Genomic DNA, 15,241 nt, shown 5'->3' with positions numbered 1-15,241 from the left:
GAAATCATAAGTGCAATATAGCAAAACACAGCTTAGCTTGTTGTTAATCCACCTGGCGCGTCAGATTTCAAAAAAGCTTTACAGCAAAAGCTTCCAAGCGTTTATGTTAGGACATCTCTCTCAGCAGACAAAACATTACAAACAGCTAGCAGCAAAGTAGATTGGTCACGAAAGTCAGAAAAGCAATAAAATGAATCGCTTACCTTCGATGATCTTCGGATGTTTGCACTCACAAGACTCCCAGTTACACAATAAATGTTCCTTTTTGTTCCATAAAGATTATTTTTATGTCCAAAATACCTCCTTTTGGTTGGCGCGTTTTGTTCAGAAATCCACAGGCTCAAGCGGTCACGACGGGGCAGACGAAAATTCCAAATAGTATCAGTAAAGATCGTAGAAACACGTCAAACTGTTTTATAATCAATCCTCAGGTTGTTTTTACAATAAATTATCGATAATATTTCAACCGGATTGTAGCTTTTTCAATAGGAGAGAGAGAGAGAGAGAAAATGTCTGCTCCAAGCTGTTGCGCATGCAAAACTCTGCTGGCACCCAGCCATCCACTGATGAGATGTGATCTTTCTCGCTCATTTTTCAGAATAAAAGCCTGAAACTATATCTAAAGACTGTTCACACCATGTGGAAGCCATAGCGGAAGGAATCTGGTTGATATCCCTTTAAATGTAGGGAAGGCACGCAATGGAACAGGGACATTCGTTTCTCTTAAGCACTTCCTTGTTGGATTTTTCCTCAGGTTTTCGCCTACATTTTGGAAATTTTAGAGTGTTTTCTATCCTAATCTGACAATTATATGCATATTATAGATTCTGGGCCAGAGAAATAGGCAGTTTAATTTGGGTAAGTTTTTCATCCAAACATCAAAATACTGCCCCCTACACTCAACAGGTTAAGTAGAAAATGACACATTCTTTTCTATGTGGATACGATTCATGAATCAAATGTAATTTAACTTGCTGAATTGACAGAATAAAACATGGAATGTATTTGGCTACACTGTTTCAATGTTCCAATGTCTTCACTATAGGTTTAATTAACATCATTGTTTAACCCCTCATTCTCTTTCACACGCACACATACCCACGCACACCCTGTAACTGAATTTTGAGGCCTTGTATTAGAAGATTATGTCTGGGAAGGCTATTCTAGGCCCCATAAAAACATCCAGGGCACTACGGAAATGAACAACTGGGTACTAACTGATTGATTGACTGACTGGCTAACTGAAGTATTTGGACTCTGGGGCTAGTGTGAATTTGTTAGGCGATTAAAGGCTATAAATAACTGCTGTCTGTTTTGGGCCTTGCGGGCAGGGCTGGTGTCTCTGTGCCCTGGCAGCATGCAGAGCAGCTTTCACATGGCAGCTGCTTGCCAACCCACCAGCAATCTACCAACACTCCTCAGCCACAGGACCCTGTACCCCCGCACCTATCTGTTATCTCTCTATCTTGTCCCTCTGCCAGTCTGGCTGGCCCTGTCTGATCTATGCACCCAATACTAATCACTCTCCTCCTCCTTGTTCCTATTGTACCTACTCACATTTCTTTGTCCATTATCATTCTCCCTACATTTCTCATCTTCTATCCACTGTTCTTCCCAACTCTCAAACATGTCCACAAGTTCAGAACAGGTGTCCATGTAATTTGTAGATGTGTAGGTTTTGCTTCCCTGGTTCCCATGAGTTCTAGGGACAGCCTGAAGGGCCATTCCTAGCTCATTCTCATGCGTCAGGTGCTCCTGGTCCAGGCTCTACATTAGACTCCAGGCTCTACATTAGACTCCAGGCTCTACATTAGACTCCAGGCTCTACTTTAAGACTCCAGGCTCTACTTTAAGACTCCAGGCTCAACACTAGACTCCCCTAAGCCTGGTCATTTGTTGTTTTAGGCAGGTTATGAATCACTCATTGACTCGTGGTGCCCAATGTAGATATCATCGACACCTTGATGTCTTAATTCATATTCATAAGCCAGTTGGCTAACTACATTGCCCTCAGTTTTCTTGGGTTGCAGTTTACTATAATACTGTTGATTGTCTCTATTTTTATCCTAGCTATTATATGCCACCTCTGTGCCAAACTCATATGAACTTTCCCAGAGGTTTAATGTTGGGGAGTTGGTCCACCGGTGCTGGTAAGAGTTGCTGGGTCTGTGTGATGGTGTTTAATGGATTTGTGATAGATGTTTGTCTCCAACGTGTGAGACTGACGTGCTGGTCTCAATTTAATTATATGTGTGGATGTGTGTTCGCAGGGTAGTCAGCACTGTGGGGAGTGGTGTCACTCTTTCCTCCTTTCCAGCGCAATATCCCATTCTCACATCCAACCTTGGAATGTGAAGAGAGGGAGCGATACATTTAAAGGTCAGTGAGTGTGAGCTCTTCTTGTACAAGATGCATCCCAGCTTTCCCAAGATATTATCTACTCATGAAGGTACAGAATGTGTGTGTGTTGAAAATGTATACTCAAGTACAGTAAGTCCACATACTGGCTCAATTTTATTGATTGCCACATATACCGGAAATATGGTACAAAAAGTTTGTTTAATAACAGTTTTGTAAACATTTGAGGTAAATTAACATTTACATCAACTTGTTTTTACAAAATGTCATACACAAGGCACTTATCTTAAGACAGCATTGAAACAGGCTGTTGTTCTGAGCATAATGTAGATGGTTCCTACTCCTGGCCAAAGAAATCACACTCAGCATGACACACATCAAGAGTTTGAAGAAAGCTACTGTATATTAACCTATTGGATGAGGGGCTTGCGGGCAACTCAAAACGATACACAAGTTGCTGTGTGTAGAAGAAGAAAAGGGCCAGCTACCCAGGTAACATTGTCTCAACATTAGTGTGATATTTTAATACAAGCTAACCAGAGAGTCACAGGAATGTGTTGAGAACATAGTGAAAGCACTGAGTGAGCACACAGGAAATACTCACAGCCCACTTTTTTCTATATTTGAAAACCCAAACTTTCTGCAATCGTCTCAGACCATGACATTTGACGTAATTTAAAAAAAATACTGTCTTTAATGCCGTTGTGTTTAACTGTTAAGACATTTTCCTTTGAAGATTATAAACATTGTCAGTCTGGTGTCTTTTCCACTCTCTCTCCTACCAATATAAACTTCTTAGAACAGCATGTTTTGCCTAAATGTGTAAATCTTTTACCTTTTTACTAAAATGTAAACTTTGAGAACCAAAATGACAAACGCAAATAACACAGATTTTTTTGTGGTTTGGGACATTTAAATAATTTAAATGAAAAGGTAACATACATTGGGAAAAACGGTTGTCCCAATAAGAGTAACACTGTTATAAGCAAAGGATTGCATAGTCTCCTTGGGTAGTCTCTCCACGGTTGTAACTATGGTTTCTAGTTTGCATTGAATGTTTGTTATTGTGTTTATTTATGATCCTTCTCTAACTATAAACTATAAGCATATGGTAATTTGAATGTATAAGAACTATGTAAGAAATACATAGAAGTGTGGTATTATACCAATCATGTTTCACAAATAATTTAAGAAAAGGCCTATTTTAGGTGAATGATTGTGTTGTGCAATTACTTGCATAGCTTTTCAGTTATTCAAGATGGTTCAGATAATCTACGATGTGAAATATTACATTTACACTAACTAGGCGGAAGCATGTGCTTCCCATTGCTTACAACAGGTGAAGTAGTAAGTAATAGTTGAGCTTCTGTCAAAAATAAGAAATGAGGATGGACTCATCCTGGCGTTATGACACTTGCAACGTCATTGCACTTGTCCATTTTGTACCATATAGCTGTTTTGGTTGTCATAAACTGACTACAGTTTAGAATTAAGATATCATTATAATTCAATTCTGTTTTAAAAAATAGCACTTTTAAGAAAAACCAATAAAGTATCACATGTGATGTATGAGAGTGAGTTACCCTCAACATGAAGATGCAATGATTAAGAAGTGATATTGTGTTTAAGATGACAGCAATAAACATGGTTATCATAAATATATTTAAAAAAAAATCTTATTTACCGTCTTAAGTTGAAGCATTTGGTTTATATTTTGTTTTCAACCTCTTAAAATCGGATGTCAACTTTTCATTGTCCATATGGCAGTGTGCTTTTTAATTTCAGGCAAAAACAAATACTTTATTTGCTTAGTTTCTGCATTGGAGAATCAAATGTAGGAGCAGGGCCTGGAACCATGGAACCTTGTAACAGCTTTAGACTACAAGAACACATTCAACTTCTAGCTTTGACCCATAATCCGGTTATAGTTTGTGTAAATTGTGTTCAGTAAGTGGATCCTGGGTAAAAATCAGACAGAGAAATGCATCTGCAGACCAGTTAGTGAATCAGTGAGTTGTAGTTTGCATTTACAGATTCCACTGTTACTCTTCAAACACATAATACAAAAAATAGCTAGGCTATTTCCTCAATATTATAAAAATAAGTTATTTAGATTGTGAAATTCAGGAAGTGTTAAAGTACAATATAAAAGTTTGATAATGAACAAGCAAATGTTGTCCCCATATTGGTGTCATTGCTGACATTGAACAGTATTCTTCATCTTAGAGAGAGAATGAGAGCATACATGTTTGGATTTAGTTTGTCTTGCAAGCGACTTTCTGATACACCAAAAAAATCATTAAAAATAACTTGTTTTAAGAAAGGCTCAACTTGAAGGAACTGTATAACAGCATTAGAGTAAACATACTAAACACACAAGTGGTTTCAAAACACCCTGTACGTACTTGTTCCACATAAGTTTTATTCGAAGTTGGTTCTCAGCAATTTGCCAACCGAATTTAACAACTTGATGAATGTACAGTATTATTCCTAATTGGAATAAATAGGCTTTTATGTTCATCAAATAAACACAACAACAATAACCACTGTTGACAAGAGAACATTGACACATACCAGGCCATTGAAACCAAAATCAAACAGAAAAGTTACTTGGCCATTTTAAACTGGAATAAGAACCATAAAGTCCCCTGATGTCCAGTATATCGAAGCCTTCAGCTTGTCAGACCATTTTAACCAACATTGCACAATCAGACTGTGTGCATTTTTTATTCTAAAACGTATGCTACAACTCATCAATTGCACTGATATCAACTGCTGTTAATATATATATATACTAGGCAACAACTCCAGTTCCAGCCCCCTGCCTCACATTGCCTCCATTAAAAAAACAAAAAAATATATTTTTTATTTTGTACTTTTTATATAGAAAAATCATTGGGGGCATTGGGAGGTTGGAGGTGTATTTAGGGGGACTGACTATACTGCCAGGTCTTTGGGCCTGGATCTGATGCTGCTGCTCTTGCTGGCCCTGCTGAGCCTTCGAGGGTCTGTGATCATAACGGGGGGCTCGTGCATTTCCACTGTGGTGGTGACGTGGCCTCCCTCCTGATCGCCACTGGCCCCACTGGAGCTAGGGTTGGTGGTGGTGGTGGTGGTGGGGGGAGCAGCTTCACGAGGCTGCTGCTCACTATCAGAGGGAGAGGAGGAGGAGGTGGCCTTCATCTCCCGAGTCTGCTGCTCGGTGGCCAGGTTGGCCCAGTTCTGCTGCATGGTCAGCCTGTGGTTGTTGTTTCTGCTCATGTAGTAGGAGGATGAGGGCTCCTCCTGCAGGGGGTCCATCTTAAACTCTGCCGGGGAGGCTTCTGCCATGGGCGGCAGGAAGGCACCGCTCCCAGCCGTCACGTCTGTGTACATCGGTGGGTAGCTGAGGTTGGGAAGGGCAGTTCTGGAGGCTGAAGTCATGGACTCAGGCCCCACACCATCAGAGCGGGGCAGCAATGCATGATCAGGGGTGACCATTCCCTGTTTAACTTTCTTCCATCCAAGGTGATAGATCTCTAACAAATTCAGCAAAAGAGACAAGCAAGCCACCACAAGCATAAATATGATGAAAATCGTCTTTTCAGTGGGCCTAGATATGAAGCAGTCCACAGTGTTGGGGCAGGGCCACCGTGCACACTTGTATAGCGGCCTCAGCTGGAAGCCATAGAGAAAATACTGACCTAAAATGAACCCCACTTCAAAAAGGGTTTTGAATATGATGTTGAACACATAGGTGCGCAACAGGGCACCCCTAATGCGGATCTTGCCATGCTCATCCCTGATAGGTGGCTTCTCCTTTTTACCACCTCCTCCTCCTCGTCCTCTTCCTCCACCTGCATCCCCTTTGCCGTTGTAAAGGAGTTCATTCTCCTCCTGGAGTCTGTTGGCCTTTCGCAGCTCCTCCACCTTCTCTTTCCGTTTCTCCTCCATGCGGACGATGTGCAGTACGTGACCCAGGTAGATGAGGGTGGGCGTGGACACAAAGATGATCTGCAGCACCCAGAAGCGAATGTGCGAGATGGGGAAAGCCTCATCATAGCAGACGTTCTCACACCCAGGCTGCTGTGTGTTGCAGGTGAAGTCAGACTGCTCGTCGCCCCACACGTCCTCGGCTGCCGCTCCCAGCACCAGGATCCTAAAGATGAAGAGGACAGTCAGCCAGACCTTGCCGATTACTGTTGAGTGTTCCTGTGCATTCTCCAACAGACGCCCCAGAAAGCTCCAGTCACCCATGCTTCAAGATTTCTAGCCTAGGGAGAAAGTACAGTCTGGAGCAAACAGAGGGAGGAAAGAGGGAGGAGGGGAAGAAGAGACAAGGAGAGGGGGAAAAAGAGTGTCAGGAAACCTGTCAAAGTGATGCTGTGTAACAAAGCATAAATAGCAGTCAAATTAAAACATGGACAGAGAAACATTACACACCTAGAGAGAGAAAGCAGAGGTATCATCACCCACAAACATACAAAGTGTTAATTACACTTCACATCGGCACAACACATTAAGCGCTTATTAAAATGAATTACAAAAAATGGCCTTGAAGAAGTCATTGACGTAAACCGCTGAATCAATGTCTCAATCGAACAATTGGTCAAAGGAAGTGAACGGTATAGAAATGTTCGATAATGTCATATCATTTTGCGAAGCACCCTATTTCACTATTTAGCTTAGAACTATGAACCTGACATTTATGTTAACACTCTTTCACTATCCTGTTCTCTCTCTCTCCCACTCTTTCTCTCAGTTACTGTCAAACTCACACACACTCTCTCTCTTTCTCCCCCTCTCACCCGCTCGCTCCACTGCCCAGATGGCATGTGCTGAGATCAACATTATAATGTTCAAAAACAGCAGCAAGCAGAGGTTGGACTGCGGTGTGTAGGCCCTGACACACACAACTCCCACTGTTACAGATCCAATAGGGCCATAGGGGTCAAGTCCAAAGTCCAGCTATAGGCCTCATGATGACAATTATTAATTAGCTAAATCTAATACATCTCTACCTCACTTGTTAAAAAAGGATGAGAGAAGAAATAACCAATGCAGAGGCCATTTGATGTGTGTTCTTTTAATGGGAATTGAATGGTAATTTGTATCAGAAATTGCAGCCAATAAATGCAAATACTCACAATAACATGCATTGACTAAACTATTAACTATGCAATAATGTGTACCGTCACGCGGCATAAATGAAACCAAACAGAATAATCAGATGACACTTTCCCATAATGATGGTCAAAAACAAGCTTTAAGAATGTTTTTTAACTGACCAGGAGCATGAAGACAAATAGGTCTACTGCCTTTTGTTATCGATATATAGCGTTCGGTTAGCGTTGTGCACATGAACTTGCCAGTAGATGCCTATCAATCTACTATTCACACCAAAACCAAAACACAAGCAGATCAATCTACTATTCACACCAAAACCAAAACACAAGCAGATCAATCTAGTATTCACACCAAAACACAAGCAGAGCAATCTACTATTCACACCAAAACACAAGCAGATCAATCTACTATTCACACCAAAACACAAGCAGATCAATCTACTATTCACACCAAAACCAAAACACAAGCAGATCAATCTACTATTCACACCAAAACACAAGCAGATCAATCTACTATTCACACCAAAACCAAAACACAAGCAGATCAATCTACTATTCACACCAAAACCAAAACACAAGCAGGAACATAAAATAGTTGGAACTTACTAAAATGTTTTTCTATTGACAGTAATAAATCCATCGACTGGGGTTCAGAATATATATGACACCTGTAATGAAAAAAAGTATAACTCAGTTAACATATTCGTCCATGAATGTATTTACATCAAACCCAAACTAAAAAGAAGCCTATTCCCTTAGGTTTTATGTGCCAGTTTGCTTAAATCTGTTATTTTCTTTAATGATGGGTATTCTTTGGTTTACTAGTATTTTGTCACTCTTATTGAAGTGACAATTACCATAATCTGATTCATAACTAGTATGGTGTCACTAATTAGGATGTTAATTAGATTGGAAAGACAGGCATTTTGACAAATAATTTATATGCAAATACATTTCTATTTTGAAACATGCTTTCACCTATTTCTCTCTCCTTATCAATAGCCCACCATATAGTTTGTATCCTGATTAAAATATTGTAAATATAATAATAATAATAATAATATATAGTTCACAGCAAATTCATATGAAATATATATTAAGAAGTGCTAACATTATAGGCCTACGCATATTGATACAACTTCAGATTAATCGATTCAAAAATTGTTGTTCGATGGGTCTGATGATGACCCACCCCAAATCAATGCTGGTCTCATCAGAATTTGAAGTGCTGATCAAGGGGAGAAAAAAACAGCCATCTAACTATTGAAGTCATCAGGGCTATGGGAAACATAAATGACTGTATAAAACAATGCAGAATGCTTTAACATGTATATGTTTCATATATTTGTATTTGCATTATCACTGCTATTATTAGGCTAGTATAAAGACTACATGATTAGAATACCATAAGGTTGGAATGCTGCATGTTAATTTGTTTTGTTTTGTCTAAACACATATCAGTCCAGACAATGTCTCATCAGTTTATACAAATCGAATACAATCAATATCAGATGTTTTATGAAGGTTTTGTTTAACATCAAATTAATCAATATTACTTATTTAATCATGTTCAGATAGTCTTCCGTTACTTACAAAGGGTGCAGGATAGGACTTGTGTCCGTCCACTGGCTCTTTTTAATAAGCATCCCTATAACTTTGTTATCCTATTATTTAATCCTGATTATATATTACAGTAGTAACCCTATATTACAATAATTAAAATAGACACACTCAACATTGACATTAAATAAAATGTGCTTATATATAAGTTACCAGCATCACGGTCTAGGACGAACGTGCCAGGAAAGATATTCACACCTAACTTCAATCATACCTTAAACTGGGGAAGCCCAACTTAAATATCGAAAGCAATATCCGTCTGCCATTGGTGCCATATTTTGAGTGCGTCGGATAGCCTACAGACCTCCCAAGGAAGCTGGTAACCTCCCCTCTCCCCCTGTCCCCAAATTCTGGCACCTCTGCCAGCTTACCAAACTCTTTTAAACGCAGCCAGGCCAAGATATTCATGCGCAAACTTCTTCACACGTGGATTCGCCGCCAAACGTGCGCAAGGAAAGTTCGTTTTTCCGAGGCAAATTTAACTTGGAAATGGGTTTCCTAGAAGGGCAGCTCCCTCCAGTTCCCAGTTATCGCGACTGTCACATTGTGTGACCATGCATGAATGAATTCAGAAAGTCATCACCCTGGACCAATGCACGCCACGCCCCTGTAAACTTTTTTATTTTCTATTCATCGCTCAAGCGTCAACTATAAGCTATGCATTCTGGGGGTGTATGTTATCCCGGAAAAGTGGGTTCTGCGTTCATTCTTTTACATCTGACCTTTGGCCTACTATAGTGGCTGAATTAGGCGGTTTTGACAATACAGTAGGCCTATACAGTAACCCACCTGTGAGAAATAGTTCATTTGGAAAGCTAGGGAGAACATAGGCCTGTCAAATAAAATGTGATTTAGGTATTTATGATTATACACTTCACTAGAATAAAATTAACTTGTCATATGGCTATCAAAAGTTACACTGCAAATGCAGTCACCCACCCCAAAACCTATATCAATAACCTCCTGCCCTCTCTTGGTTGTCCAGAGAAGCGCATCCAAGTGACTGAGGTTGATGCACATGCAATCAATCATTGTTATTACAACCGATAGTCCAACAGTGTGAAAGGAATAAGTATCATTTAAAAAAAAAAAGATTAAACAGTCAAGACTGGGGGTCAAAGTGCAGATAGCTAATAAAAAAATACAAATCAAACATCCTTCAAATAATATGCAGTTAGGGCATATCTATCAGCTTTCTAACTGCTGAAGTGTGACCATGAGGCTTTCAAAATGTTGCATTTACAGATATCCTTTGGCATTTCCTCTAAACAATCACAATACAAATAGCGCCTCAACTGAACATTGAGAGAAAGTTAGCCTACGATTTGCTTTCCATGACAATGTCCAAATCATGAGCCATCACAAAATGTGTGGGATGCATCTCACTGGTAAAAGTGTCCTTATGTCTTCCCAGGTAACAGTCACTACAGTGATACAAGTTATGGTGTTCCAACTTCTACATGTATGTGTGGACGGAGCACATTAAGACATTTTTGCCTGTAGATCAGTCTGCTGACTCACATTGAAAGAGGTACACTGATTAGTTCAGTGGCTAAAATAAGCAACACGCTGAAAGACAACACCCCCAGTTACGTTCTGTAGCCAGGTTTACCACCAGTCTTGGCATGCTCAGAGGACCAGTTTCCAGGACCCAGCTTGAGCCTACTCTTGGACCAAAAAGCACTTTCCAATTAATATTCCGAATTGGGCATGCCTTCTAGTCTAGGCATAGGCTTCATCTGGGTCCAGGAAACCTGCCCAGAATGTTCAACTGGATCAGCCATCTTCCCTGAAACATTGTGCTCAATATACAGCATCAGGTACTATTTGACACTGCTATTTGACACTGCTGATAGCGATTCTCTTAAGGCACTGCATCTTAAAATTGCTTTGGTACTTGATAAATTCCACTCATCACTGTTAGAATGCAGGCAGATGTGTACATGGGTGATCCTCAAATAGAACTTGGAGCAAAACTGCACATTTGTGAGTTTCTGCTTTGGAAAAGTCTCCCACAAAAGCTGAACACAATGTTAACCAATTCTGGTTGCTCTCCACAATAAAACATCAAACTCCTGCAAACACATTGTAAACCAGAAGGTGGCACTCTAGACCCATTTTTCACTTCTGTTCAACCTACCACTCCCTAAACAGACATACAGCTCAAACATACAAGCACCTTAAATTGATATCAATAACAATAATACATTAAATTCTAGTACTTAACTTTTAAAACTCAAAAAGTAGTTTAGGGCACTGAGAGAGAAATATCCTCTACATGAGCAGACTCCGGGTTAGGCCGGTCCTCAGCTGCTACAGGCATCTAGGATACAAGTATGGTCTCATCTCATGGTAACAAAACACTGATAGATTTCTACTCCCTAGTTATGTGTAGTCTCTAATGGAAAAGAACAGGCACTGGGCTGTCCTCACACAGTCTTGTTGCTGGAGGAATCCGTAACAGACGACAGCAGCATCTGATTCTTTTTATTCTGTAGTAGAGACTTGTCCGGGGTCACATGATCAGGGTGAGCATAGGTACGGCTCTTGGAAATCCTGGTGGAGCACCTCATCAGGGCCTTGGCGATGAGGTAGGCCAGCTCGGCCACATTGAGCACCATGCAGATGGCAGAGGAGACCACCATGAAGATGGTGAATATGGTCTTCTCTGTAGGTCGTGAAATGAAGCAGTCCACCTTGTTGGGGCAGGGCCATTGCTCACACTTCACCAGACGAGGCATCTGGAAGCCGTCGTAGACAAAGTAGAGTGCGTACATGAAGCCAGCCTCAAAGATGAGGCGGAAGAACAGGCTGCAGGTGTACGTCCACCACAGAGGCCCAGTGATGGACAGACGCCGCCTCTTTAGAGTCTCCAGGTCCACCTGCCTGGTCTTGTCATCACCACCGCTTCGTGAGGCCGCGATGATGTGCCGCTTGTCCCCACTCTTCCTGTAAGCCACATGCATGGCCACCAGCAGGGCCGGTGTTGACACGAAGATCAGCTGTAGGCACCAGAGGCGGATGTGTGACACTGGGAAGAAGTGGTCGTAGCAGACGTTCTTACAGCCAGGCTGCTGGGTGTTGCAGGTGAAGTCAGCCTGCTCGTCTCCCCACACGCTCTCTGCAGCCAGTACCAGGATGGTGATACGGAAGATGAAGAGGACAGACAGCCAGATCTTCCCCAGGCTGGTGGAGTGTTTGTTCACCCCGCCCAGCTGGGTGTACAGAGCCCCCCAACTCATCTCTAAGACAACTTTGTCTGAGACCACCTGGAGAACACATGGAAAGAAGGATACAAATTAATTTCAGCTCTTAGTGGACAAAGGTTTTATTTTCAGAAAAACAAACAGACCCTGGGAAGGAAAACAGTAGACTTTCATCACTGTTAAGTGTTTGTTTTAGTCCCCCCCCCCATTTAAAAAACCTAACCAAAAGGTACAACCCAAAAGTGTTCAACTTAACACTAAGTGGTGTTTCTGTCCAATAGATTAAGACAACTACTGTATATAATGTATATCAGTAGTTCAACCTTTTTTGGTTACTGTACCACCAACCGAATTTGTCTCTGCCCGGAGTTCCCCCTCATGTGCATTTTAGCATTAAACCTATGGTCTCATGAGTCTTCTCAAGTACCCCATTTTAATAGGCCAAGTACCGCCAGGGGTCCTGGTTGGGAACAACTGATGTACATTATATGTGTGTTTTCAGTCCAGTAATTACCTTCACACAACACTGGCTAGTGGCTATGAAAAGTGAAGCTATATTGAGAGATGGATCAAAATAAATAATGTCATACAAGAAAGTGAATTCCCATTATCTTAGAGAAATCAATTAAATCGCTTTTGTTTTCATTATAATAGGCCACAAAATGTCAAACTGTCCATAACAATTCGACAATCAATCACATTATATCAAGTTTGGTTTCCTCATCGAATTTCTAACCTTACAATTCTAACCTGTATATAAAGGTGGACAACATCTAAATCTCATTCACCATCGGCTCCATCGTTACATAAATCCGAATAAAACCGTTGAATATGCGGCACGAATGATTCACAAATCACAGCTAACTCACATCCAACTTTCCTGGAATATCAGCAAACTTCCATCAACTTCAAGTTTCGGTTATCTTTAACGCCGTCTTGTCAAGTAACTCCAAACGTAGAAGAGTAAAGTGTGATTTGTTTGGAAGCAAGTCCAACTGAGAAAGCTGCGTGTGTGAGCTCCGGAGCGATGCAGCAGAGTTTTTATAATCTTCTCCTCTTGAGGATCCACCCGCTTGGGGCGAGACCAAGCATAAGAGCACTCATCAACTCCACTCGCTAATCGGAATACCGGGACATGTTCAGGAGGCCTATGTATTTTTATGACTACCAGAATCTACTATTTGGTTTCGAAGTATTGAAACCAAACCATTGTGATTTCAATTAAAAGTATTTTAATAAACAACCGGAAAAGGTTGTCATTTGAAATAGGTTACATGTCATATTAAACAGCATATAAACACTCTAAATAGGTCAGGAGCCAAACAAGTAGCCTGAGAAGGAACGAAAATGAATTATTTAGGCTATATTAATTCAAGGCTATAGTCTACAAAGAAATACAATACATCGTAAAGCATTTGCGAGTGCGACACACTCGGCTGTCGGACATTAAGCCTTAGCATTTAAATAACATTTCGTTGTATTAAATCATTATAGTCTATAAATTGCACATCTAGGCTGTGACTTACTTATAATTCAAATCAAATGAAACGGAAAAATGCCTTATTAGGCTCCATCTACAGTCCCTTTGAATTCATTTTTTAGAAACATGAGTTTGGCCTGAGTCACTGCTTTCAGGCTCAGGTGCCTGGAGAGCATGCCAGCAGCTGGAGAATATGCGCTCAGTGCTTGCAGAGCCACTGGGAACGCTAACTAAACACCCTTGGGACACTCTTGCCAGGCTGGGCAGGGATGAGTATGTGTTTTTTTTCTGTATGTAGGCCAAAGGATTTTAGGTAAAATAACCCTATCAAAACGGAAAGCTCCTTGCAATCACCACCTTCCGGAGACACCTGAAACCCCACCTCTTCAAGGAATACCTAGGATAGGGTAAGTAAGGGTAAGTAATCCTTCTCACCCCCCTTCTCCCCCAACAAGATTTAGATGCAAGTGGCTGTTCCACTGGTTGTCATAAGGTGTATGCACCAATTTGTAAGTCGCTCTGGATAAGAGCGTCTGCTAAATGACTTAAATGAAATGTAAATGTAAGAGGTAACGTTAATATGCCAGGCATATTGAGCCAAAATTCATTGATGGCCTATTGTATAGGTAATAGAACAAAAATTAACCTAACTTTATCTGACACACCTAGCTAGCTACCCATCTCGTTTCATTCTGTTTCATTCTGTTAGCATTTGCACGTAACAAGTACACGATAAAGGCTTTCGGGATAACTTTCTTTTCAGATTCCACAACGATTCTTCAGTTCACCGCACTCCCTCTTTTTTAAAACCTTTAACTAGGCAAGTCAGTTAAGAACACATTCTTATTTACAATGACGGCCTACCAGAAGGCAAAAGGCCTCCTGCAGGGACGGTGGCTGGGATTAAAAATACAAATATAAAACAAAACACACATCACGACAAGAGATATTTAAGACAACACAACACTTACTCCTCATCTTTGTAAGTCGCATTGATTTTTCACCTGTGTGTTTTATCAGTTTCTTTATGAAAATATTTTGCATACTAAATGACAGTTGCCAAAGCAAAGGGCTATAGCAGCACACAAGTCGACTACAAATGCATGCTGGGCCGGCGTTGCCCTGAGCTCGTCAAGTGAGCGCTACTGGAGAGAAACTGGAGCGGGCGAGAAGGACCATGCTCCCGCCTTTGGGAAACTCGCTCCAATTTTCGCTCTGTATGATTAAACATTCTGAACGTTTCATTTCACTGAATACACCCTGTGATCACATTAACTTCAAATGTACTGTTGTCAGATCGAGACACTTGAATTCGGTGTTAATTACTGGTCAAGCATACTGTATAAAGTACATAGTCATCATGAGTCACAAGATCACCAGAACAAATGTAGGCAAGAGGGAAGATAATATTTTTTTTGATGTTCAACCCATTTAACAGATCCCAATCATAGTTGTCCAAAATGTGACGTAAC

General features: G+C 40.8%; 2 protein-coding genes across 5 annotated transcripts; both read right to left on the bottom strand.

Annotated features, from left to right (window-relative positions):
• Positions 1–2,854: 2,854 nt before the first annotated feature.
• Positions 2,855–9,598, bottom strand: LOC118386257 (gap junction alpha-3 protein-like). Of its 3 annotated transcripts, none has more exons than XM_035773853.2 (3): positions 9,455–9,598; positions 8,070–8,131; positions 2,855–6,629 (listed from the first exon to the last, which is right to left on the bottom strand). In XM_035773853.2, the coding sequence occupies exon 3, from the start codon at positions 6,592–6,594 to the stop codon at positions 5,296–5,298; it is 1,299 nt and encodes a 432-aa protein (XP_035629746.1). In that variant the 5' UTR covers positions 6,595–6,629; positions 8,070–8,131; positions 9,455–9,598; the 3' UTR covers positions 2,855–5,295. The 3 variants fall into 3 exon arrangements, with proteins under 3 accessions (XP_035629746.1, XP_035629745.1, XP_035629742.1); XM_035773852.2 differs by lacking the exon at positions 9,455–9,598 and adding an exon at positions 9,298–9,427; XM_035773849.1 differs by lacking the exon at positions 9,455–9,598 and having other exon boundaries at positions 8,070–8,780.
• A 1,630-nt stretch (positions 9,599–11,228) lies between these two features.
• On the bottom strand, positions 11,229–14,884 carry LOC118386258 (gap junction beta-2 protein-like). 2 transcript variants are annotated; one of them, XM_035773855.2, is made up of 2 exons: positions 14,741–14,884; positions 11,229–12,352 (listed from the first exon to the last, which is right to left on the bottom strand). In XM_035773855.2, the coding sequence occupies exon 2, from the start codon at positions 12,323–12,325 to the stop codon at positions 11,513–11,515; it is 813 nt and encodes a 270-aa protein (XP_035629748.1). In that variant the 5' UTR covers positions 12,326–12,352; positions 14,741–14,884; the 3' UTR covers positions 11,229–11,512. The 2 variants fall into 2 exon arrangements, with proteins under 2 accessions (XP_035629748.1, XP_035629747.1); XM_035773854.2 differs by lacking the exon at positions 14,741–14,884 and adding an exon at positions 13,159–13,467.
• Between the last annotated feature and the right edge of the window lie 357 nt (positions 14,885–15,241).

Source organism: Oncorhynchus keta, chromosome 7, assembly GCF_023373465.1.
Source record: "Oncorhynchus keta strain PuntledgeMale-10-30-2019 chromosome 7, Oket_V2, whole genome shotgun sequence".
NCBI classification, from domain to species: Eukaryota; Metazoa; Chordata; class Actinopteri; order Salmoniformes; family Salmonidae; genus Oncorhynchus; species Oncorhynchus keta.
Note: the sequence above shows the minus strand (reverse complement) of the source record. Positions and strands in the feature narration are given on the sequence as shown.

Coding starts and splice junctions, on each gene's coding strand:
- LOC118386257 (XM_035773853.2), bottom strand. CDS start 6,594: ATGGGTGACTGGAGCTTTCTGGGGCGTCTGTTGGAGAATGCACAGGAA.
- LOC118386258 (XM_035773855.2), bottom strand. CDS start 12,325: ATGAGTTGGGGGGCTCTGTACACCCAGCTGGGCGGGGTGAACAAACAC.